Genomic DNA, 24681 nt, shown 5'->3' with positions numbered 1-24681 from the left:
TGTTCTCTCACTCTCACCTTAAACTTGTGATGACAAATCAACATTAGCATGTTTCTGTTTGGGCTCTTCTAGCCTGGCAAACACTCCCAGTCAAGTAGAAACTTGTGCTCAGGCTCACAAGTGGTTTACTGTTTTGACTGAGTTGTTAGGTGCAGCTTCCAAATACTGGCCATCTAAGCTTGACTTAACTACAAACCATGTTTCTTGCATGTGTTTTGAATGAAAACTGATGCAAATAGTTTCAATTGCAATGGAATTCACTGCTGCTTTGATTGACGTGAAATAGGATGTTGCTAGCTGACATGCGGGCTGCAGGAGGACATAAGGTGTGCTATGTTTCTCCTCCTTACACTGAAATCTACACTGTTCTCTGTTTTTTGTCAAAACCCAGGAGATGGAGGCTTCATTTTCAGTGTAGTAATGCTTGTGGTTTTGCGTTACCCAGGTTTGGGATGCCTGGGAGCGGTTGCTTGCCTGTTTTCCTTCCCGATCTGTGACACTGTGTGGCGCTCTTGGTCAGATAACAGCGTCTGTGTTCTGCTTGCTTCCTTTAATCTGGCAGGGAGAGGTTGAGACATGTAAAGGATGTCTGGAGCAGGAGGTGTTCCTGCATGAACTAGTTGGGAAAATTCTTAAGCTTTATTAAGAAACTCAGTCTTTAAATTCAAGCCGGTTCCTACAAGTAGATATGATGAAATAGGTGTTTGCTTGATCTCTATGCTTCAGCTTTTGTTTGAACAGCCTGTCTTCCTTTGTGATGTGTGTAAACTCTGCTCTAAGTGGGTACATCCCTTTCCGAAAAGCTAAGATGAATGCCAGTCATTGAGGAAAAACTGCAGGCTTCTGCACTTCAATACAGAAGTTAACATCTTGGTGAATTTTACACCTTTGGTGCAGGCTGAAGTACAAAAGGCTGCAAGTGAATAGAAGGGTGGTTAACAGGAATGATCTGCTAGTAATTCTAAGGAATTCTTTGCTTACATCAGTCTGGTTACAGGGACATGTGTGAAGGGCAGTGCTGTTGCAATCACTTACCTGAGGAAGTGAGAATGCAGAATGGGCACAGGAAAAATGCCTCCAAACACACCTGCTACTATCAGTTTTTGCTTATACCTGAGGTAATTCAACTACTCTATAGCTTCTGGTCATCTTTGTGCTGTGCAAAAGTGACTTCACATGTTGTAAACCACAAAAGCTGAACATCTATGTCCCACTGAACCAGGTATCTATGACACTCATCCTGGACAAATAATACTGCACTAAGAAGGACTCCAGGTTTGGCTTTGTTGCAGACGCTTTTGTCTTGCTGGACCATAAAAATCATGTGGCTTTAGTGATGAATTGGAATTTTGCGTGGCATCCATAGAGATATGTGAAAAAGATGATTTGCCTTTTTGTAAATCTGTTGTTGTGTTCTAATACAGAGCTTCACAAGCAAGGAAAGCTCTGGGGCTGCAGCACTCAGATGATGAACATCTCTGCTTCCCAGAAGCACACAGCTCTTGACTGCTGCATTTTGTGTATCTGTGCCTTCAAACGAATGATCTTTTATGCATGCTGATATGTAGCTGGTGTATTAGTGTGGGACAGCTTGGATTCGTCTGGCACAAACCAAATAGCTTTAATATACTTGACATCAGAATTGCCCTTTGGCAAAGCAGAGATCTCCTAAGCCCTATATTGACTCCAGCAGTGGTAGGAATGAGTGCTTAGAGCAAGAGATGTAACAAGACTGCAGTGATATTTTCTCTTCTCTTCCCAGCCAGGTCTTCTTGCCACTTGCTAGAATCTATGCAAGGATGTCCTACACTAGAAACTACAGCTGGACCATGAGCTTCTGTGGTGGTTGGATTTTATCTATGAAGGGTTATGAGTTATTATAAAAAAACCTAGTAATGTTTTTGCCCCCTCCATTTACTCAGTCACTGTGAGACAGTGCTTGGGTTTGGTTTAAGCCTGCTTCTTTGTATCCTCGTTTAATGCTCTCTAATTTGTTTTTACCTTCCTGCCTTTATCATGTTTCTCTAGGTGTCTCGTGTCTGTGCCTTACTGTCTCTTTCCCTGTATGACTGCTGCTGTATTTAGCCATTTTGCATTTCTGATAATCTCTGTTATCCTTTTTTATTTGTCTCTTCAGAGATAGGGTGACTAAACTCTACTCAAATTGTAAATATGAAGTACTGCAGTTGTGGTTTGATTTGTTTTCCAGGTCTTCCCTAATGAGACCTCTTCATTTTCATGGCTTCTGAGCATGGAGTTGGTATTTTCTGAGGGCTATCTAAAATGATGCCCAGGTACTTTGCTTTCCAGCCAAGGGGTCTGTAGCAACAACTTAATCCCTTGTGCTGTGGAGGGTTTGGGTTAGTTCTATTTGGTTTACATTACTTTTCATGTATTGGTAGCAAGTTTCACCTCTGGATTTACTACGCATTCACCATTGTAAAGTTTCTCTTCAGACTCTTTTAAGCTACTTTGAATAATACTATGTTGGCAGCAGCATTTTTGCCCCCTTTGCCAGGTCATTTAAGTTTTATAGCACAGATTATTGAGGAAGGCAGTGGATGAGCATCCATAGCCACTGTTACAAAACCTGCTTGTGACGACTTGGTATCAGTCTCTTAGTCTCTCACTTTTGGGTATATGCTGTTAAGAACCTCTTGAGCATAACAGAATAACAGAAGAAACATGAGGGAAAATAATTTACTGTAACAAAACCCCACCAGGACAGACACAGAGAAAGTGTGATACAGTTATATTTATTTGGTTTATCTACTATTCCACTCTTCAGGTAACCATCTCTGACAAGTCCTAAGATTGAAGATTTTTACCCACTTCAGACTGGGAGCCACCAAGTACTCAGAGGCTACACATCAGCTGATTCCTACCATCCTGCCTCAGTATGAGGTAGTAGCTTTAGCTTCCTGCTTTGAAATGAGGAAGGCCAGCAAAAAACTTATGGTGGTTTGGTTTCTTTGCTGGTGCATAATTTGAGTCAGCTGTAGTAGAATAACACAACCTGAGCTTTAGCTGTTCAGTGATTCAAACCAGGCTAAGACCTATCATACTGACTTGAGCAGAAGGCTGCAGTGCTAGGAGGCACTTTTCCTCATCCCCAAGAACTGTGTACTGGAAAAATACAACTTGCATGTAGTTCTCTAGGGGTAACTGTACCTTATGGCTGCTTTCAGGGCCCTCAGCTCCTCCCTCATGTGGAAAGAATTAACCTGCTCATTGATGGGAGCCTTGGGCTGCAGTGTCTGGCAGCGGCTGCATCTCTAAGAGACCTTCTCTTGATGCTGCAGGACAAGCCATTGGCAACTCCAGTGTTTCTGTTGGGATGCCTGCGCTGCCTGGCCAGGCACTGTCTGTCTGGAAACCAGTTTCCTAGAAAAGCAGGGATTTCTAAGCAACCTATGAAGGGAAATGGTGCTTGGAAGGTCAGGCTGCTCATGGTGTTGAAGGGAGCAGGGGCTGAGGATGGCTTTGTGGTCATGTGTAAACCAGAAGGATGGCTGGACTGTGGAGCTCTAGAAGGCAGCTAAAGATTTGAACTGACTTCTTTATTGGTTTAGTTTCTTTTGGTTTCACTTTAAAAGGAATGCTTTAAATTTTGGCCAAGGTGGTATGCTTGGAAACCAGGTTTTATATTCATATTTCTTCCTGATCCTATCTCTCATGCTTAGTTTTTTATTAACCAATGCTCTTACCAGCAAAATGGCATTTGCAATCGCAATTGGGTAGATCAAACTTGGAAGTGAAACAGTGTCCTGTGAAGTTCTTTGGAGATAGGTGTTTATCTGCTTTATGTATATAGCAACAGCATATTCCTGACTGTGGGAACAGGTATGCGCATGTCTTCATACTTGTATATACACTGTGTTTATGGTCTTAGGTAACTCTCCACTACTTACAGAGAAATCCAGGGTGTGATTTGTGTCTGTGTGGCAGTTGGTCAAATCTAAAAGTCTGTTCAAGTCCACTGGGTTATGCAGAGGGCAAAATAACCCAGGTGCGTAAAAGAGAGGAGCAAAGCAAGCATTCTGATCCAAAAAAGGTGTGCTGCAGAAATTCTTCTTAGCTTTATGCTGTTTTGAGTAGCAAACTTTACTTCCATGTCATTACAGCTGTTAAATCACCTTTTTCCCCAGCTTTGCCATTCTCATCCTCAGAGCTGGAAAAAGAAAACAAAGCCATTGCATTTTCAGACTAAATTCCTCTTTCTGACGCTAAATCTTCATATAGAGAAATGAAGAATTACACGTACCTCCGGTGATTAATCCAGCAGAATAAGCATTGGTTTAGTATTATAGAAAGAAATCAGTAGAAAGCATTAGTTCTGGTAATTTTGCAAGAAAGAGGTATATTAAGAAATATTAAGAAATGGCTCCAGTATTACTATTTGAAGATTAGCACAGCTTATCTAACTGCTCCCTTCCCGAATGCATTGCAGACAGCTGGTATTGTCCTTGACTGATTCAAAGGATGCATGAATAATTAAACAAACTCTGTGTTTAATCTAAACTCCTCAGTGGGAGCTGTAACTGTTTGGAAGCCGTTTTTCCTTTGTGTTGATGTTCACAGGCAACTCTCCTGTCTTCTCAGTGTAGTGAGTCAGTGTTATTCCTATGATTTTATTCTGACGGAGTGACTTACTATCTGTACAAACATCAGTGTGGCTATTGTCTGTAATGGGGGATAGTGTGGGTTAGTTTGAAAGTGACAGTGGAGGGCAGAAGATTAAATGTTAAGGTTATTTTTAGAACAGCAATAGAAGGCTGCTGTTTGATATGTAAGAGCTTCCCCCACCATGTAGTTGGTCTGCGAATCCACTCCAGCCCTCTGGCCTCTTAGTTTGAAGAGTCACCCGAAATAGCATCTCTCATCCCTTCATCCTGCACATGTCCCTGTACTGAGAGACAGGGGCATCAAAGCAGCTGTTTACTTGATTTATGCATGTCAGCAAATGCCCAACTGGAGCTACGTTTTGAATGCTGAAGTTGTTGCAAATCATAGAAGCATCTGAGTGTAACTTTATATCGTAGGGCCACTGATGCTAAGCTTAGCTCTTACAAAGACCCTGTGTACTGTTCGCAGACTAGGGAGTTCTGAAGGATTCAAGTCCTGCTTGTGGTTTGGGAGAACAATCAGTCTGATGCTTTACTGAGAGCCATTAGTCCCTTTTTGCCTTGCTCTATGCTTTACAGAAACATGGTGTGCATGAATCTTCCTCAATGAAAAAGCTTTTTTGTCCATTATTCTTTGACACAAACGTGTGGGTTTGAAGGTTACACAGCTTCCAGTGGTAAGGAACAAAAGTACCTCATCTAGACCTGCCAAAAGCCTTGGACCTTCATGCCCCGTGAGAGCTTGTTCCACACTGTTAGTAGGTTTTACTGCCTGTTCAGCTTCAGTTTTTCTTGCCTGATTCATTCCACTATGTCTAGCCTTTGTTTCCCCCCAAGGACTTTTAATTTCCTTCACGAATATTGAATCTTCAAAACATTTGCACATTGACTGAAATTTAAAGAGGGAAATAAGCTCTAATAGTGCAAACCACTGGTGCCCTAATTATAGCATTGTCATCCTTCTCTCTGTATGGTTTTTCTAATGGCATGTACTTGGAGATTTTGGTCCTGCAACAAGCCTATGGGGAATGGAGAATTGCTTCTATATGGAAGGAGATATGTCCTACGGTTCTATCAGTTTGGGGGCATGCTGAAAGCTCCTAGTTTAATCTGACCTTTCTCTATATAGATTGGCACATGGAATGATTCCTTTGCCTTGTAGTTGTCCTCAGCCATCACTAACGTGTTCAGTAACTTGCTCTGAAGGTTCATTTCTTCGCTAAAGCAAGATTGCTACATAAGGGATCATCTCCCTGGTGTGTCCTGTGCTTCCTTCCTTTCCATTCTCTTAATGCCTGTTTAATGTTCAAATGCTGTAATTGTTTCCTAAAGCTTTCATTTCAGAGAGAGTTATTTTTGCTGTTGTTTTAGTAATGAATGGTGAGGTACCAATCCCAATTTTGACTCCCTTTTTTCACTGATGGCAGTTAGGGTGAACCTTCTGGCCTGCACTAGTGGCTGCCTTTGAAAACAATTTCTTTCCCTAAGAAACAACTCTGTGTAATACATTGTTGTAGATTTAAGAGGCTTTCCTTATTTTGTTTCCCTTTTAGAAGGCGCAGTAGGATTGAAGAACTGCTGGGGAAAGACTGAGTCACTTCCTGGCTTTTTCCACAGAGCAAAACGTCCCAGGGAATGACAATAAATAGGTGGAGAGGTAAAGAGGCATATGGCTTAGTTCCAAATTCTCCTGGGCACTTAAGAACACTCACTTGGAAGCAGTGCTGACTGTTGGGGTGCCTTTTCCAGGCAGTTGCCAAACTTTTTAATTTGCTTTTAATTTAATTGGGACCATTTTTTTTCCTAATGGGCTATTTTTCCCATGGTAGAATAGTTGTAATTAAATGGGTAAAACCCAATCAATACTGATTCTCAAATGTCTTTGCTAGATTTACATGTATCTCCATCCCCTGAAAGTCAGTGTTTGGTTTCTACTAACTGCAGAAGAGGGAGAACTCAGATTGTTTAGAGGGTGCCCATGAAGGGCAGGGGAAAATGAAGATATTTCAGATGCTTCTTTCAGGAGATAAAAATAAGCAAAAATTGTTAGATATGAATGGGTGAGTGTTGCCTTGTGCATTATATGCCTATACATATGTGATGGGGGAATTAGGGGACTATTCCCAAAATATAATTGGCTGGAACAGCTGCTGGAGTGATTTATCTTGCCTGTACCAGCTACTCCTGCTTTCAGCTGTTGGCAGCAGCCTTCGGTCCTGGAGGACACAGGGAAGTGCACAGATGGCAGAATTGGTGCTCGTGGGAAGCAAAGGTCCTCTCAAGTGATAGAACAGTGCAGTGGCCTCATTCATCAGAAAGGCTGGGAAGCACTGCTGGAATATTTCTGGCTGTTGTGTGCATGGTTGCACAAGGCTGATACTCCTCTAAACTGAGAGTATTCCTTACTGAACAACTCCTCCTAATCAATGCATACTGATACAGAAATGCTTGATACCCCTTAGGTAATGCAGTGACCACGATCTCTCCCAGCTTTACCTGTACTTAAAGAAATGCTGGGCTGCCAATGGAACTTTGGCAGGACCCAAACTTACTTTTCTGCTGTCAAAATGCAGAATAATTCAGAATATAGTGTGGAGAGGAGTGGGGAGAGAATGTGGGTTCAGGACCCCTGAGCTTCATGTAATTCAAGCACAGTGTTCCTTCTCTGAAGCAGAATGTGACTATGGTCTGAAATCTGCTGCTCTGTAAATGTATTCCAGGTGCCGTTCAGTTGTATAAGTTGAAGTGCAACATAATCCTAAAGAAGAGCCTTCTGTGTTTCTGGAAGGTCTTGCTGTTGTTCTGTCAACTTTTTATTATAAAACTTTATAGTAAGAAATAGACACCTTCAATATCAATAGAATATAAAAAGTGTTAAAAAAAAATGACACTGTGGGCCATGTGGACTAACCAGAAGTAATGAAAACTGCTTTGTTGTCTTTCAGAGGCTATAAAAATACCTAACTCAGATTAACAAAAGATGCTAAAACTTGTATAAACATTGTCAAGGCAAGATTGGCAGCGCTGATTCCAGAGAAATGCCAAGTAAAGCTCATTATTAAAGAGTCTTTCTGATTTAAGGAGCAATTTGGGAGCAATTTAAGGAGCAAATATCTCTGAATTGGTTAGAATGCAGATAGGCACAAGAAACATTCCAGTGAGGAGACAATGTTAAGAAGCAATGCTGCTAGTTACCTGGTAGAAATGAAAACTAATTCTGCTAATTGGGGTAGCATTAATGGAACTTTTAATTGTCACTTGAAAGAGAACCACTTTGCATCTCTGAAGGTTATAGAAATGGGTTTTCTGAGAGAGTTTGGTTTCCAGATTTTGAGCTGGTAACTAGTGCATTGCTAAAGATGAAATAATTCACCAGGACCAAACTGCACACTGGCATTTGTTAATGAACAAGAGCAAGGAAACGATTGGTAATTGCGTATTAGTCCATGGAACGATCAAAATCAAGTGAAACAGTTGCTAGTGGAGAAGAGCAGTATCAGTTTGCTACATGAGCGAACAGCAGTGACAAGATTTTCCTTTCCTGTTACCTGTTAGTGAGGGATCTTCGGTGCCATCTCCGGGTCCCTGGCCGTGAAGATGAGCATGGTGTGTTGGAGAGCTTAAGCGTTCCTCTTGTTCTCGCAGGGAGATAGAGTTTTTGTGGGGTACCTTGTTCAGACTTGTGCCCAGACTGCTCACAGGGTTCATCTGTGGGACTTCTGTGGGCTTCCTGCTCGGTGGCTGATAAACCTGACTATAGTGGCCTATGGGATGATAGGCTGGTTTCTCAGATTTGCTATCCTCTTCGTCATCATCATCAATGATAACTAACTCTGCGCGGATAACCCCATCGTATTGCAATAACTTTTGGTTTGCCTCTGCATCATCATCATCAATGCGCTGATAACCCATGAAAATCATGGTTACTGGTTCAGAATCATCCACGTAACATGGCACAGCTTGGACAATACTGTAGCGAGCATCTTCCTCATCTTGGGGTGCAGGGGATGTTTCATTAGGATGGCAGGGACTTAAAAACCTTGTCTCATTATGTCTTTCTCTGGTATTCTGGGAAGGTTTTAATTCCTCAAGCGCAGCTTTTCGTCCTTCGTTAGGTATCATCCTGTTCTCAGGATTAGTGTGCACATTCTTCTCTGAGTGGGGAAGGACTGGAGAGGGTGACTTTGGCTGTATTACCTTTGGAAGATCAAGCCCATTCTCTCTATGCTGCTGCATAAAGGGCTCTGTTTTGGAGGAGAATTCTACCTGATGATTGCTAAATCCATTCATCTCTCTTCTGTGAGTGTCTTCTAGTTTTGGTCCAGGAACTAAGTTGTCTTTCTGAGGAGTAACTGGCCTGCAAAACTTGTTTGCAAACACAGGCTCATGGTACTCTGTGGGAGACTGGGAATTCTTTTCAGTTGCCTGCCGTAGCAGGTCCTCCACCTCAACGGGAGCAAGTTCATCCACCCCATTTTGTGTCGTGCTGCCGTTTGAGGACACTGCATAGACTGACTTCCTGCCATCGTCATAGACTTTAATTCCTGTCTCTTTAAACTCCTTTGAGGGAAGAGGTATTGTTGACAACACTGTGTTTTCTCCTGTCTTCATGTCTTTTTCAACTTTAATTTCCATGGCAAACAATGCTGTGGAAAGAAACGAGTGCTTAAACTGATAATGCAGCAGCTGCACGGAGTATTATAAAGAGTTCTGATAGTAATAGAGAATGAATGTCAGAATTATCAAACACATGAAAGTATCACAAACATAACCAATATATTGGGTCCTCATTTTGAATGTTCTTTTCCATCCTGTCAAAACTTGAAGTTTTAAAAAACCCATTTTTGTTTGGATCTAATTCTGTGTGGAAAAACGTGCTGTTGAGGAGCCAGTTTTCATAACTTGGCTGAGAAAGCCAGGTTTAACAGTGGGCCATGGTGCTGTGCTGGGCAACAGCAGTTGAAAGAGCTCAATGTGCTACAAGACTGAAGAGTCTTGGGCACTTGGAAGGGTTCGGATGGTTTGTAGGAGGTGGGAAATCACCAGACTACTGCCCAGTAGGTGTAAGTGCGGATAGAAAATGAAAAGTATCTGATATGAAGGGAGGAACTACTGACTGTAATGTTTATCCTTCCCTTAAAGTGTATTCGATTCAATTGATATGAATATTCTATGTGACCAGCAGGTTGAAAGAGGTGATCCTGGCCCTCCACTCTGCTCTTGTGAGACCCCACTTGCAGCACTGTGTGCAGTGCTGGTGTCCTCAACATGAGAAGGACATGGAGCTGTTGGAGTAAGTCCAGAGGAGGCCACGAGGATGAGCAGGGGCCTGCGGAAGCTCCCATATGAAGACAGGCTGAGAACATTGGGGCTGTTCAGCCTGGAGAAGAGAAGCTGCCTGGAGACCTCAGAACAGCTTCCATTGTCTGAAGGGGCTACAGGGATGCTGGAGAGGGGACTCTTCATCAGGGACTGTAGCGATAGGACAGGGGGTGATGGGTTCACACTGAACAGGGGCAGTTCGGGTTAGATCTAAGGCAGAAGCTCTTCCCTGTGAGGGTGCTGAGGTGCTGGCACAGGGTGCCCAGAGAAGCTGTGGCTGCCCCATCCCTGGCAGTGTTCAAGGACAGGTTGGGCACAGGTTGCTTGGAGCAAGCTGCTCTAGTGTGAGGTGTCCCTGCCCGTGGCAGGGGTTGGAACTGGGTGATCCTAAGGTCCCTTCCAACCCAAACCATTTTATGATTCTATATTGGCACCCTTTGAAGTTCCTGATAAGCAGTACCTTTCCTCTTCTCTTCGTCATCAGTAGCAGCATGTGCTGGACTTCTCAGTGTGGAAGGTCTGAAATGCTTGGGCAGGTCAGGTATGCTGGCATATATGTAGTCTGCCTCTGAATAAAGAAGACCCACAAAGCATGAGTATGCTTTCACTGACTTCTGCAAGAACCTTTTGGAAATATTTTTTTAGACTAAACGTACCTTTTTCAACTCCTGCTTTTTCAGCCTTCACAGACTAGGAAAGAGAACCATTAACAGTAAATGTGATTAGTTAGTTTTAAGATGTTAACTAGACAGTGCATTGCTTTACCTGCTAGTTTTAACTTTTCCTGAGCACAGCTTCACAGTGAGAAGGGCTAAAAGTGGAACCTGCTCCGTGGGAGCATGGCAAGGGAGAAGGGGACATTTTTCAGGTCTCTTTTGCCAGTGTGATGCCAGGTCATACAGGGGAAGGCAGGACATAAAAAATCAGTCACCCAGCGTCACGCTCTGGCTCAAGCTGGTTGCCTTCAAAGGCTTCACTTCAAAGTTCTACTTTGGCTTTCCTGTTGTCCTTATCTCCCTGCATATCTTTTAGAGCGAGCATCTGTGTGTATGAACAACTGTAGAACTATAAAGTTCAGTTTCATCACTGTATTATTTGAGATTATTTAAGATGGTTTTCAAATATTGGAATGACATTTTGACAAAGACTAATGAATAATATTAAGTCGTGTTTCACTATACCCTCTCTCAGGGGCTTGGGGTGAAAAGCATAATGCGGTTTAGCCGGGCGCATTACCTGAAGGGGTATGAATAGATCAATCTCTGTATTCACTTGGTACCCATTAGATCTGTCTCTGGCTGAGATGCAATGCTGCTGGTTGGTGGCAGTGCTATAAATGAGGAATAACAGGAATTGCTCTCCCACCCCCATAAACTAGCAAATGGAGACATTTGGGCACTTGAACAGTATGATATCTCAACTCCTCTTATATTTGAACTCCTGTCACTTCAGACAATAGCTCATGACTACTTGCAGTGCTCATGACTACTTGCACTACTCATGACTACTAGCAGAACCAGCTAGTTCCACTTTCTGTGGTTATTATGATAAATGAGTAACGAATTCTACTTCTGGAGTAATATGGCACTAACCTTTATTATGTCTTCTGTTGTTTTCTCAACAGACTTAAGTTTCTTTAAAATTGCTTCTTCCTTGGCTGAGACTTCCATTTCTTCTCTTTCCAGGGCCTCAATTTCCTTTTCCAATCTGCAATCACAATTCCTTTTGATTTGATACCAGGCAGAGAACAACATTGCAGATTCAATGCATTGTGAATGTGCACATTAGTGGGGCTGATTCTACTTACCCTGACAGATTCTGCTGGAATATGAGATTGGCTTATCACTTTGCATGCATCAGGAAACGCTGTGAAACTCTATTCTTGCTTTTAAAGCAAAAATGGACCTGCCGTAGATTCCTTCTGATCCTACTTTTCCATGAATGTGTAGGATCAAGTTCAGATTTAACTCTGAACTGGGACTTGAACTGGATGTCTCATTATAGAATCATAGAATCAACTGGGTTGGAAAAGACCTTTAAGATCAAGTCCAACCTTTACCCAAGTACTGCCAAGTCCACCACTAAACCGTGTCACTACATAGCACTCCCTTATAGGTGCTATATAGGTAAGTTCTGGTTCATCTACCTTTTCCTTTTTGGGATTGTTTTTGGAAGAACTTCTTTTAACTTAAAGGGAAAAACAAGCAAATTTCAATACCTTCCACATTGGAGTAAAATACATCTTCCATTGGTTTTGAGTCTGCCAGAAATCAATGGCTGTAAACTTAAGGCAACTGCAATGGATACCACTAGTTGCTGAGATCAGTCAGAAGAGTTACAACTAAATGATTTGAGCCAGTTAGAAATAGAGTAACGATGTCCTATAACCCTGATAGAGACAGTTGTCTGATGTTTGGACTTTATTCTTTAGCATGTGTCAGGATCCATGATATTGCACCAAAGTCAATGGTTAGAATAGACGCCTGTCATCCCTTTAAGCAGACCAGACAAGTTGAATGCAGGCTGACAGAGAAGCATTATTTGTCTCTTTCTGTGTGACTGCTTAAGGAGGCTGAATTAACACTGTGGCTCTCGCCTTACTTAAACTCATATTTGTAGAGCTATAACAATAGGATACTACATGGACTGTTATCTGTAGTGAGAATATCCTCTTTTTTGAAACACAAAGGTATCACAGACCTCAGAACTGAGATGTGAGGAAAAAGGCATTCAGGATGAAAGCAAAAGCTAAAAGAAAAAAGGTAAAAATGAAAAGCTGATCCCACTTTGGACCTAAGCTCTGCAAGAAGCTTCGGGTGCCCTTAGGACTCTGCTCAAAGGTACTGGTTATAACTGCTAAAACTGTATGAATATTCTTGGAGAGCTATATAAGTAATGCAGTGACCATGTGCCATGTTTCTGAGTTTCTTACAGATTAGTATTTCCTTAAGGCATTGAAATGTATTTTTACGTGAGGCTTGATGGCAGTGTTACGAAAATTAATCATTGCAAGCTACAGAAGCATAATGAACTGAGGACTCATTCGCTTTTACTATGGATTTATTTCAGTCTGGACTCTATAAACACTCCCAGTGACAGGTGGAAGAAGAGGAAAAATCCTGGAAAGGTTTTAAAAAGGGAGTGGGGAGAGGAAAAGAGACAACCCCAAATAAATCAAAGGTTATAAACCCTATATGGTTATCTGGGAGATCAGGAGAAGTATTATTAAAGTTTATGTATGCTCTCACACCCATACCAACACCCACTGTGTATGATAATTAACATGACTGATTCACTGCTCAGTGTGCAGTTAGGGAAAAATTCTCATACCCCTGTAATGGGAATTGCATCTACACCTTAAGTATCTCTTTTTGCATTCATACTTGCATATAGACGTAGATTTTAGGATTAATTTTCAGAGGATGCTTGGAGTGTGCACACAGGAATTTGTTGAAAGGAGCCTTTTAAAAGATGCAATCTGTAGAGCTCAGACTGACTCTGAACCCAGAGTTCTGACTTGGTGCAGTTGAGAAGTTAGGCTGTGATCTTTCTGATGTGTTTGAATCTTTAGAAGCATCTAAATAAGTGGCATTTTATGAAGTTACATCACAGTTTGTGTATGTCTTGAAAGGGTCTAGCAGCTACCCTAGCAATTATAAGAAACTATCTTTCGATGGTGCTGCTATGCTTTGTAAAGAAATGGGAGTATGATATAGCTGTTTTATTAAACTCTTTGGAGATTTGTCCTCTCCTTCAGTAGTGCTCATTATTTGAGAGGGGAAATAAGTGGTGTGGAGGTGTGGATAGAAGAAGGAGCTTTAGAAGCTGAGATACTAAATTGGAGGTTTCTCTCCAAAGCAGTAGCTGAATGAAGACATTCTGCAGAGTATACCCCACTGCTGCTGGCCACTAGTGATCTGCTGGGGTTGGCACCACTGCCACCCCAGAAGAAAAATAAACAGCTTAAGGATGAAAAGCAGATAGGAGGATACCACCCTGGAGCATACCAGACTGAGAGGAAAAGGCAGTTTAGCAAGTCCTCCCATGTTTTGAGGTGAGTCACATGCTTTAGCAGGTCTTGAGTCTACCTTCATTTATCAAATTAGAAAACACCCAGTAGAATCATAGAATGGTTTGGGTTGGGAAGGACCTTAAGATCATCCAGTTCCAACCCCCTGCCATGGGCAGGGACACCTCTCTTAGTTACCATAATGTTCGTGCATTTTCAAGTGTGTTGTTTAGCAATTAATTCCATCAAGAGTGAGTGCTATTAGCTGAAGACTAAATGAGAAAATGGAGTTCCTCATTCTTCATTCAGCTTGCACCCTAACCAAGGACATGCTCCCTTGGCTCACTAACTTCTAACATGTAAAGGGGGTGAATAGGGCAGGTAATGGTCTATAACCAGAACATTCAGCTATTTGTCTGCAAGATGGTGCAAGGCACTCGCTCTTCACTGGTTTGTTGTTGATACAAAGAATGGAACTCTCTTTTTTTTTTTTTTATCAAAAAATGCTCAAATCCAAACTGATAAGCTCTTTTTGACATCCCAGTAAAGAATATTTCAAAACAGAAGTCCCATTTAGAAGGCTGATGGAAAAGCCCATCCATGCCACCACTGTAAATAATCTGCCTGCAATTGTAATTGTCCTCTCAGCAGAAAGAAACAAAGACTGGTCTAAGGGTATTGAAAAAGTCTTTAAAGTGATTCAGATGTTTCAACTAAAGGTAAAAGCCACCTGGAATAATCAGCAGAGTGGACAGAATTTATCTGAATCAAGTGAAGTTTAATAGATGCCCAGAAGAAAGCATTCTACTGAACTTCTCAGTAATACAACTTACTGCTGCTGCATGACGTGTGTCTACATGATCGATTTAGCAATCTTTGATTTACAGGGCAGGTTAAAGGTATGACTTCACATCTATGTAGTCAAATCAGCTTTTGTTAGCTTGGGTGATATGTATAGATTAGCAGAAGAACTGTGCGAGTACTGTATGGTGCACATTTTGTGCTTTTCAGTGGACTTTGTTCATACTGAGCTCTGTAATACTGGGTTTCTATATTGCTGCTGGCAGGTTTGAAACTGGGCTGGGTATGTCTAAACAGAATATGATGATATTTGGAAGGCAGCATGAGTGTTTTTCTAGAGGCCTTTGGTAGACAGCTATTGAAGAGGAGTGGTAAGAAGTATGATTTATAACAGAAGATACTCTATGTGAATAAATCTGCTTAAATTCCTAGTTCAGAATGAAGGTCCTACTTGACTCCAAGTATGTGCTTCTGCCTCCATTCTCCACCTGTAAAATCAGGTGTCCTTGTCTGAGTTCTCTGTGTATCGTGAAGGTAAAAACTGCTAAAGACATTAAGGTGTACAGATTGCGTGGTTATGACAGTATCTCAGTAATGAAAATGTCTTTTGGTATCAAGGCCTTACAAACCTCTAAGAACTTCAGCAGTTGTAAATTAAGTCCTCTTAGTTCAGGGTGGCTCAGAAATGTAAGTAAGAGCATTTCTGTACTGACTTTCATTTCTAGAATGCATTAGACCTGTGAAGTTGTTGTAAGAGTGAAGGCCGTGTCATTTTGTGTTGTATTTTCTTTGTCAGTTCATCTTTTCATCTTATCCTGATGCAATTTGATGCATTTCACTACAAAGAAATCTGAAGTATTTCAGATGTACATCAAGAAGTAGGAATCGTTTTAAAGAAGAAACAATTTGGTGGAGCTTCCCAGGAGAAGCTCATAGTCAGGAAAAGTTAGTTGGTAACACTAGTGGTAACAACAAATGGCTGTGACAATGCTTACTTTGCCATGAAAAAAGAACAAATTGCCATGAAAAAGCAGTGCGTATATATATATATATAAAAAATAAGAACAACTGTTTACAGGTTTCATTAAACAAGTGTAGTAAAACAAATTGCCTTATATTGCTGGAAAAAGTATAGTATTTTTTTTATAAGAGGAGAAAGCCCAGTAACTACAAACATTTACTGCACTTCTTTCCACTGCAGTGCTTACAGTTGCAAGTAAACTTATTTTATTTCATTATCAGCAGCATTTAAATGGCTGGTTTATGGTCTGAATATCAGCCATCTAGATAGACAAGCATTACTTGTGCTTGTAGTTAGCTAAGTCTATGTGGGAAAAGAATTCCTACCTAACACATTTCTCCTGAGTGCAGGCATATAAAAAGACACTATTGGGAAAGAACCCAAACAAAATAACCTAAACCTAATAAACCCCAACAAAAAGGCAAACCGCAAACCAGAACCAACACAACAGATGAGACCTCTCATCCCTGCATCCCACCTGCATGGGAAAGGAATTCTAAAATGGGTTTTTTTGTATATGCTGAATGTTAATCAAGTGTCTGGCAAAAAATTCCAGTGGGAAGGTTGTAGGCACATGTCTATAGTGAGGCTGTTGCAGACTCAGACATAACATCAAGTGTACAAGCTGAGGAGCCTCAGCCTTGTTTGGTGCAATGCTCTTGGTTGTGTAATGTGGTACTAAATGTGCAGCCTTCTCATTCACAATGTGTCTGCATCTGCTCCTTGTAATTATCAAAACTAGAGACAGGCTGCGATGTTACTGCAGGATTCATGTTGTGATTTCAGAAAGCAATTGGGGACGAATGATGGGTTTGGCACCTTAATTTCTCTTTCCTTAAAGCAAAGATACATTTAGAAATCTTCCTTTAAATGCCTATGGGTGTCTTTTAAAAGACCTGGAAACTTCTAATTCAGATAAACTTTAAAATTGGTAATCCTTTGTCAGCTTTTGGATCCAATCTAGAGTTAAAGCAGAAGGAATATTCCTTTGTGATGCTGATTTACATCCATGAAATAAGTTCTAGTAATGCTGAAAGAAAAGGTTGATATGGATAGATTCAGAGGAGTGAAGCTCACTACACGTGTTCAGTTTTGGTCTCTGAGGAAAGAGAAATCAAGGCCACTGATCTGACAACAAATTCAGGACAGACATTACAAAAACAGTATCAGAAGGCTCTACAGCTGTAGTTACAAGCCCAGGATCCTGGGAGACATGGGAGCGAAACAATCAACCCTATTTGCTGAAGCCTCTGAATCAGTATTGTAGGAGCAGTTTTAAGTCTTCATCCTGCGTTCTAGGTCTTCCCAGCGATGGGGCAGGAGGGACCTGCTGCCAGCATTGCTGCGGGAGCTCAATTATGGTGACTCAGGTGCAGAGAGCCCTAAAAGTGCGCTATGAGGGGACAGACTGGATTTAGATGCTGGAGATGCAGTATGCTTCTTGCTAAAAGATTTTGCTGTTTTTAAGGCAGGCAGTATGTCAGGATTTCAGTAGCTTTCCTTTTTAGTGGCATAGGCACTGATAGAGCTCCACTATTAGAGCATTGCTTGTTCTTTGCCTGGGTGTTGTCAAAGGAATTTGGAACAGCGTAAATGTAGATTATGTCAGAACAAAAGCATCCTTCTTCCAACACAGCCACACACCAAACCAAGTTTTTGACTTGGTAGCTTTAAAGACTCAAAGTCAATAGGAATTTGAAAGTCCAGTCTATCCTCCCAGCGCTTGGAGGGGGGGCTGAACTTCCAGTGGGCTGGTGGGGAGCTGCTTCCTTATTGCTCCTGAGCCAGTCACACAGCTTCCCCACACAGCTCTTTCCTAGTGATCACACAGTCAGAGGGTGTGCACTCTTTCATGTCTTCATTATCGCAACCTGCTGGGATGTTCTTAGAGCTCCTGCCACTGCAATCAATTCTACTGATGTGTGTGAAAAGCTGTTTTGTTGAGAAAAGGTGCTTTCAAGTAAGAAGCCAGCATAATTATAGGACCAGCTAGCATTGGGATGCTGCCTGTCGGAGAGATGGAGTATGGAGGTGGGTGGGAGATAACTGGGTGACAGCTTTGCCAAGAGAGTGTGTGTGGGAAAACAGTGGAGGGAAAAGTATGGAGGAAGTTGCTATTGAACTGAAATAGGGGAAGAAGCCTCAAAAAGTGATGATGAAACTTTCCAGAACCTAAAGAAACAGGAGCACTTCAGCGTTTCTGTAGGTGCTACTGGGTAGTACCAGTCAGTACGCCTGGACCCAGGGAAGGAGTTGGTTGTGTATGGAGCCCTGTGGTATTTGAGAAAGGCTAAGTGTAGTAATAAGCACCTAGAATCATGTTCACAGTAAGTAAAGGAGTTGTATGTGAGGCTGTCTGTGCAGTTTAATATTAGCCCCATGTGGCAAGCAGGCACGAGGCAATGAGACTTGTAGGAACACCTCTAATAAAAGGTAGAAAAAAGCCTTTGCTGGAACAGGCTTCCAGGAACGAACTGAGGACAAAACAGCATGGAAAATAAGTGAAAGTCAAGCAAAGGATACTGACAGTGCTTGTGTTGTTCTGAAGTGTGCTGTTATGGTAGAAATCAGGTGTCAAAGGCTTTGCAGGACCTAGTGAAACTGAAGAACTTCTAAAACTGCTTACTGATGTTATGAAGTTCTGGTCCAACAACTGCTAACTCAGAGCGAAACCCAGGCATGGGTGACCTGTGATGTGTGAGTATAGCATGGGAAGGATAGCTGGGATTAGAGAAATGGGTATTCTGCAAGATACTCATTGTGTGCAAAATTCACAGTATGGGAGTTTGCATTGGGCATTCTCTAATTTTATCAGACTAAAAACTACAACAAAGCTGCTTTCCTTTGTGTATCAAACTGCCTATATTTAGCCTTACTGATGTCTTTTTACAAAATCAGGTAGGACTTTTAAGAAGGGACCATTTAAACCAGACAGAAGGGCAGGGGTATTACCCTACCTGAAGATGTCTCGTTCCAGCTCATGAGTTCGTTGTTGGTCCTCCCGATTCTGCTTTTGCATTTCTTCTTGCTCTTTTGGAGTGACAGAACTAAGGCCATCCAAGAGCCACTTTTCTCGCAAGGCCTTTTTCTGATGGGGAAAAATACAGACAAGTTGGCGTACTTGAAAAGTTAGGCTCTTCAAATATACACTGTATTTGCCTTGATGCCGTAGGTGTGATCCGCATTCCTGTGCTGTATCTAGCAGAAGGCAACTTGACAGCAGTGAGCACCACTGAAACAGAAATACTAAGGAACATTTGTGTTTTGAGACTGACTTCAACCCACACTGGTTAAGAACAATGTCTCATTAATCCACCCAATAAATACCTAGAGGATGTGACTGATCCGTTGCTACCTGTAACAGATTAATATCTGTTAGTGGATCCAGTGATGTGCTTGTCCTCAATACAGCAAAACAGTTATATCGAAGCACACATATGAGACTCATGCAAAAGGCTTCAGTCAGAAGTGCACGGTTCTATTTCAATAGCCCCGATTCCTGGGGTCATGGCATTGTGTAGCTTCTGGGAGGAGGTATAAGAGGTGAAAATGTAGTAGGTAAGGCTGTAGGGGGAAGAGATCTCTAGGGGGTGAGTAATGCAGCGGTATCTCTGGAGTTTATAAGGAAAATCATTTATATAGATGCTTGTGTTGGGATTGGGACTGGATGGAAAGGCAGAGCATGGGTAGCTGTCTCAGCAGATGTGCTACATGTTTAGAACTGCTCTTGTAGGGGCTATCCAGGGCTTGCGTATTTAGGTCCTGACCCGTTTAGTACCTGTGGAGTGATTTCTGGACAGTAGTGGCTTATAACTGGGTGTGTTACATGTGTTCGGGCGAGTGAACCTCTCAGCTGTGTTTTCAGATGGTGAAAAATATGACTGTATCCACTGATTGTTTCCTATAGCTGCTTTACAATAGGAAAGGTGGCAGCTGAAAGTCAACAGAGGTTTCCAAAATATTCCTAGTGTAAGAAAATATTCATGGAGATGAGTTCCTATTTGCAGTTAGAGGTTGTAAACCATGCGAACTTCATTGTGATCTTTTTAACTCCCTTCAGACTAACTTGGGAATAGAAATCCAGTTGCTGCCTTGGGGAAGAAGTGGGAGTCAGGGCTCCTTAGGAAAACTCTTTCAACAGCGGAAACAAACCATGCGTAGAAGGCTTTTCATCAGCCATGACTTTTCCATTTGTAATTTAGGTTCCTCGAGCTGCCTGACTTCCATGCGTGGTTTTTTGGGTTTGTTTTTTTCCTCTATCTAGTTTCATTAATTGTAGGATGTAGATGAAGGTTAAATTGGATGTTGGCTGCTTTGAGGCAGAGCTGTGCCCAGCGCTGATGAGAAGGCTGCATTAACCTCAGTGCCTGTTGTAATCCCGGCCTGCATCCTGCGTGTTGAGTCACTTAAACCGTTGCTTCCTCCACTTTTCTGTTTACTGTACACTTTACATGATGTTATTACTGATGCCCAGCTGATGAGGAGGATGCACGTAGGACCTGATTGCAGTTAAAGGCTATTTTCAGCTTGCTTCATGGCTGATATACATGATGTGATAGGAACTGTAGCTAAAACAGGGATGTTGGGAATTCTGTGCCACTGCACGGTACTGGAGTGTTTCCAGTTGTTTTAGCCCTGTGGGATAGTATTCTCTCTCTCAGCATTGGATCCTAGGAAATCTCTGGGCAACAAGGGCTGCTCCAGACTGATGTCTTGAGCCTTGACCCTGTAGGGTCACTTAGCAGCACTTCCTGGCAGTTGTGTCTTAGGGTTAAATGAAATAAATGCAGACTTTAATAGGATGGTTTTACCTGATCTGGCAGGTGAGTGTAGGCTGGTGTTGGCACAACTCTTACTGACCACAAAATCCTGTTTTCTTCAGTTGCAGGGAATAGGGTTCTTAATTCCCTTTTCAATCAAGCTAATGAGATCTTAAAGATAAGTAGAGCTCCTAGAAAAGTGAGAGTTTTTTTGAATTCCAGCTTGAACGGCATTATTGTAGCATTGCCGTCCCCAAAAATCTCTGCTGTCAACCTCAGAAACTGATAACACCCATTGAAATCACCAAAAGTTTCATGTATGTATGGGGTTAGGCCCAAGAAAACAAAATGCTTCAATACAGGCATAGCACAATAGTGTTATTTTTGCCTTTTCCTCCAATAGTTTGGTGCTGCTCCCAGCTCAATGCCATGTGGTCTTTTAAATTTAATGAGACACTTTAGAAAGAGTGGCACATTGTGCAGTTTGGAAACAGCCTCTGAGCAAAGCAGTTCCAGGGCTGCTGCACTGAGGCACGGGCACAAGCCAGTGCAGGAGCAGCTGCTTTGGGGGTGTGGGGCTCTTTCTGCTGCCCAGCATTTCCTTCTGCTGTGAAGTTCAGTACTAGGTGGTGCATGTGTTACAGGATTACGTGAAAGCATTTCATTTTGCATTAGGCTGAGTATGCTAGGGGAAAGGGATGCTTCTACACTGATGTGATAAGATGCTGGAATGACCAGGGTGATATAAAGTCATCACTTTTGTAGTTCATGGTCACATCAGGAGTACTGCGACAATATTCTGTATAGTGTATGAATAATGTCCTACGCATGCTCCAGGCAGAACTCCACTGTGATCCTTAACAAGGCTCAACTAACATCCAAGATCCTTCCTTTGCTAGAAGGTGCAGGTGAGTTGGATTTGTGGGTTTTGCTCTACCGTAGTATGGCAGTTCACCTTATGGTATGTTGGGGGAGGCATAAATCATCTTCACAGCTTTCACAGATGATGTAGTTGAGTGCTGTTAACTCCTGGAATAAAAAGGTGTGTAACCAGCACCTACAAGATAGTACTCATGGAGTTCTGGCATGTCAGAAGCCAAAAACTTAATCAACCCAACTAGAAAAGTTCTTGGAAAGCACATCCAAATCAGTGTTGATTATACTTTTCAAGCAACTCTCGTCCTTTCCCTTGTTGCCTCAGTGAGAAGGATCCCAATTAAGAGGAAGAATTAGTTGTTAGTGCATCTAGAATGACTTGAGGATGAATTTTCCCTTGTACCCTCACTGGTAGCCCCTGTTACTGCTTGCAGGTCCCATGGACCCAAGCAAATACACAGAGATTGTGTGTATTTGCTTGCATGTCCTCTGCTTCATACGGTTGAAGTGCACAGGTGGGGTATGAGTATTCCTTCTCCAGTATAGTTCTACCAGATAAATAAGACCTGTTATGATACCCCAGCTGTCTCTTTCTAGTAAGAATTTAGCTTGGGGACAGCAAAGTCCTTGGGAAGCCAGGGCAGAGATTCCTATTTATGAAAGGGAAGTTTAAAAGACCAAACCCTCCCCACCCTCTTCCAAACAACAACCTTTTAATAAACCTGTTGCTAAGGGTTATAAATAGGAATAAAGGACAAAATGAGGAACAGGATAGTGATATCCAGTGAACAGGAACATCCATATCACAGTGAGATTTACCAACCTGTGATAGTTTCCTAAGGGACAGGTGTGAGTTAATGTCAAATAGGTCATGGAGCTCTAGATTTCACCATGCACAACTAGTAGGAGTATAGATGAGTGAAGTCAACCTGATTCGCTAGGGAAGTGAGCCTCAGAAATGAAATCTACTGAAGGGCCTAAACATTTTAGAGTTCTAAATCTGGTTTAAGGCAATTTCTCCACTAGATTCTTGTGTTGTTTGGCTCCATTGAAATACCTGAGTTAGCCTGAAGCATAAATGGGTCTGCTAAAGGACAAGGCTTCTAGGGCATCAACAGAGGATGTTCATATAATAATGTTACATTTACTATTTGGTGCCTTAGTACTCAGTTGGAAAAAGTAGTCTCCATTTTGGGTGCTTGATCCCTCTTTGCCTAGTGAATCATTTCGTCTATAGATCCTTGATTTGCTTCATGCAATCTGACTAATTTTAAAACCTTTCTGTATGAGAAGTGTATGATTTTTTCATAGAGCAAGCAAACAAATCCCATCCTCTGTCCTCTCGCAGAGGAAGAGCATGTCAGAAGTGTTTTTCCAGGGGTGTTTTAGCTTCTGTAAAATTCCATGAAACCTCTTCAGACTGAGTGCAAGGTGGCTTTGGCTCTTTGTTTTCTTAACTTTTTAACTCCGTTGTACCTATTAGTGTTGGCTGAAGACACGTAGTAAATCAGTAAGGAAGCTGCCCTCGGGCTCTATCTGTAGTAGCAGTAAAAGGGTTAGCTGGTTGTCCAGAATAGATCAGTTTATCCTTTATAAAAGAAGGGCAAAAGAGTCATTCTGAAGTTACAGGCATGGAAACTTGGAACGTAAATTACAGTCCTCTATGTAACTGTGTACTAAGGTGAAGGAAGAGTCACATTTGCTGCTCATTAGTTCCAGGACTGGGAAAAGTTATTCTCCTCTTTTAGGTAAGGTTACGGTCACCTTCCAATAAATCCTAAGCGTGAGTGACTTTTGCCTTGGCTTGCCTGACCCAGTGAGCTAGTTGATCACAGCTTCTCATTTTTTTGGCTTGACTCAAAAGAAGAGGATGAACGAAACCCAGGATTAAGCCCCTATTTTGAAGAGGAGTCTGTTGTAAATATGCTTTTCCCACATTTGCTCAAGGACACGTGCCACATTCCTGGCATTGGATTCAACATATCTCTCTTGAAACTGTTTATCCACTCACATGATTAAAAGGGTGTGTAAAATACCAAGTCCTGCATATGTCTAAGAAGCACAGATTTCTGTTTCATCTCCCTAAATGGCATGTAGTGCACATTGCATTAGAGAATGGTGGTGTTGGGTAGAAATCGCTGCAATTTCAAGTGTCTACGGACACGGATCTTTTGGTTTCTTAGTCATTTGGCCCTTGTAATCCTGAGTTTACCACCAGGCCCATAATATACAAAGGAACATCGTTATTTCAGCACAGAGTCATTGAACAAGTTGACAAAAGGCTATGGCCAAATTAGAACAGGCTATTACAAATAAAAATAGGCTACTAACAGTTGGACTTGATGATCTTGAAGGTCTTTTCCAGCCTGGTGGGTTCTGTGATTCTCTATTTCTACTTTTCTGATTCCCCAGGAAAACAAGTGCAGTGAGAGCTCATGGCTGTGCTGCACCCTGCACCGAGGGAGGCTGCTGGAGTGGAATTAAGGAATGCACACACCCAGTCTGAACTGTGAGGTTTAATTTTCAGCTGTGAGTTATTCCTGGTTATGATCTCATTTTATGCCATGAAAGTGATGGAATAACATTAGCTCCTGAGTGTAGGTTTGTTTTTTTCCGAAGAGTGATGCTTATTAAAATCAAATGGAGTCATGGCAAGACTCCAGAAAGCTGTGAAAATTTGACAGTAAAAGCACAACTTAAATGCAAGAAGATTTGCATTCCCAAATCCCAAACCTCTGTTGGTGCTGCATGCCTCGAGGCTATCTTCAGTGACATAAATCCAACACTTACCTTCAAATGTTGGTGTTTCATTTTTTCCTCTTCCACTTTTAGACGTTTCTGTGTAATTTCTTCTTGCAGTTTCCTTTTGTCCTACAGATGAAGGCAACAATAAAACCTTGTTTAGAGAAATTACTTGTTGTCTAAAAACAACCCGGTGGTGTTCAGCAGGGAGAAATCAATCCATGCAAATAAAGCCTTATTTTAAAGCTTACATGGCATTCAGGGCAGAATTCTTAGCAGCACCAGCTTATGTGTCTTACGCAGGTATGGTTCCTATTACTTCTCTGAAGTACATCTAAACATGTTAATGACAGCAAAGCAGTGAGCTGAATTAAAAACCATTTACTTTTGTCAAGGATAAGGGAAGAAAACAGGAAGAAATACCCCTTGAGCACAATTGTACATGCAAAATGAAGCTAGAAATGGGCCCAGACCAAAAGTCCTAAGGCAGCCCACATGCCCTTTAGGAGAGGAAAGAGTCTGCAT

At 41.9% G+C, this 24681-nt stretch overlaps 2 protein-coding genes across 2 annotated transcripts in view; one reads left to right on the top strand and one right to left on the bottom strand.

Annotated features, from left to right (window-relative positions):
* The window catches only part of FRRS1 (ferric chelate reductase 1), a 50261-nt gene that overhangs the window by 20382 nt on the left and 5198 nt on the right, over nucleotides 1-24681 (top strand). The window contains exons 18-19 of the transcript XR_013957349.1: nucleotides 9808-9918; nucleotides 11633-14001. The gene's annotated coding sequence lies outside the window, so the exon portion shown is untranslated. The remainder of the gene's footprint in view (nucleotides 1-9807; nucleotides 9919-11632; nucleotides 14002-24681) is intronic.
* On the bottom strand, nucleotides 43-24681 carry PALMD (palmdelphin; the record flags this gene model as incomplete). The annotated part of the gene is made up of 7 exons (XM_080624058.1): nucleotides 43-9271; nucleotides 10408-10515; nucleotides 10604-10637; nucleotides 11540-11654; nucleotides 18736-18866; nucleotides 24205-24285; nucleotides 24652-24681. 7 exons carry the CDS (start codon nucleotides 24679-24681, stop codon nucleotides 8130-8132), a joined length of 1641 nt encoding a protein of 546 aa, XP_080480184.1. The 3' UTR covers nucleotides 43-8129.

This window comes from Psittacula echo (genome assembly GCF_963264785.1).
Source record: "Psittacula echo genome assembly, chromosome: 7".
NCBI classification, from domain to species: Eukaryota; Metazoa; Chordata; class Aves; order Psittaciformes; family Psittacidae; genus Psittacula; species Psittacula echo.
Note: the sequence above shows the minus strand (reverse complement) of the source record. Positions and strands in the feature narration are given on the sequence as shown.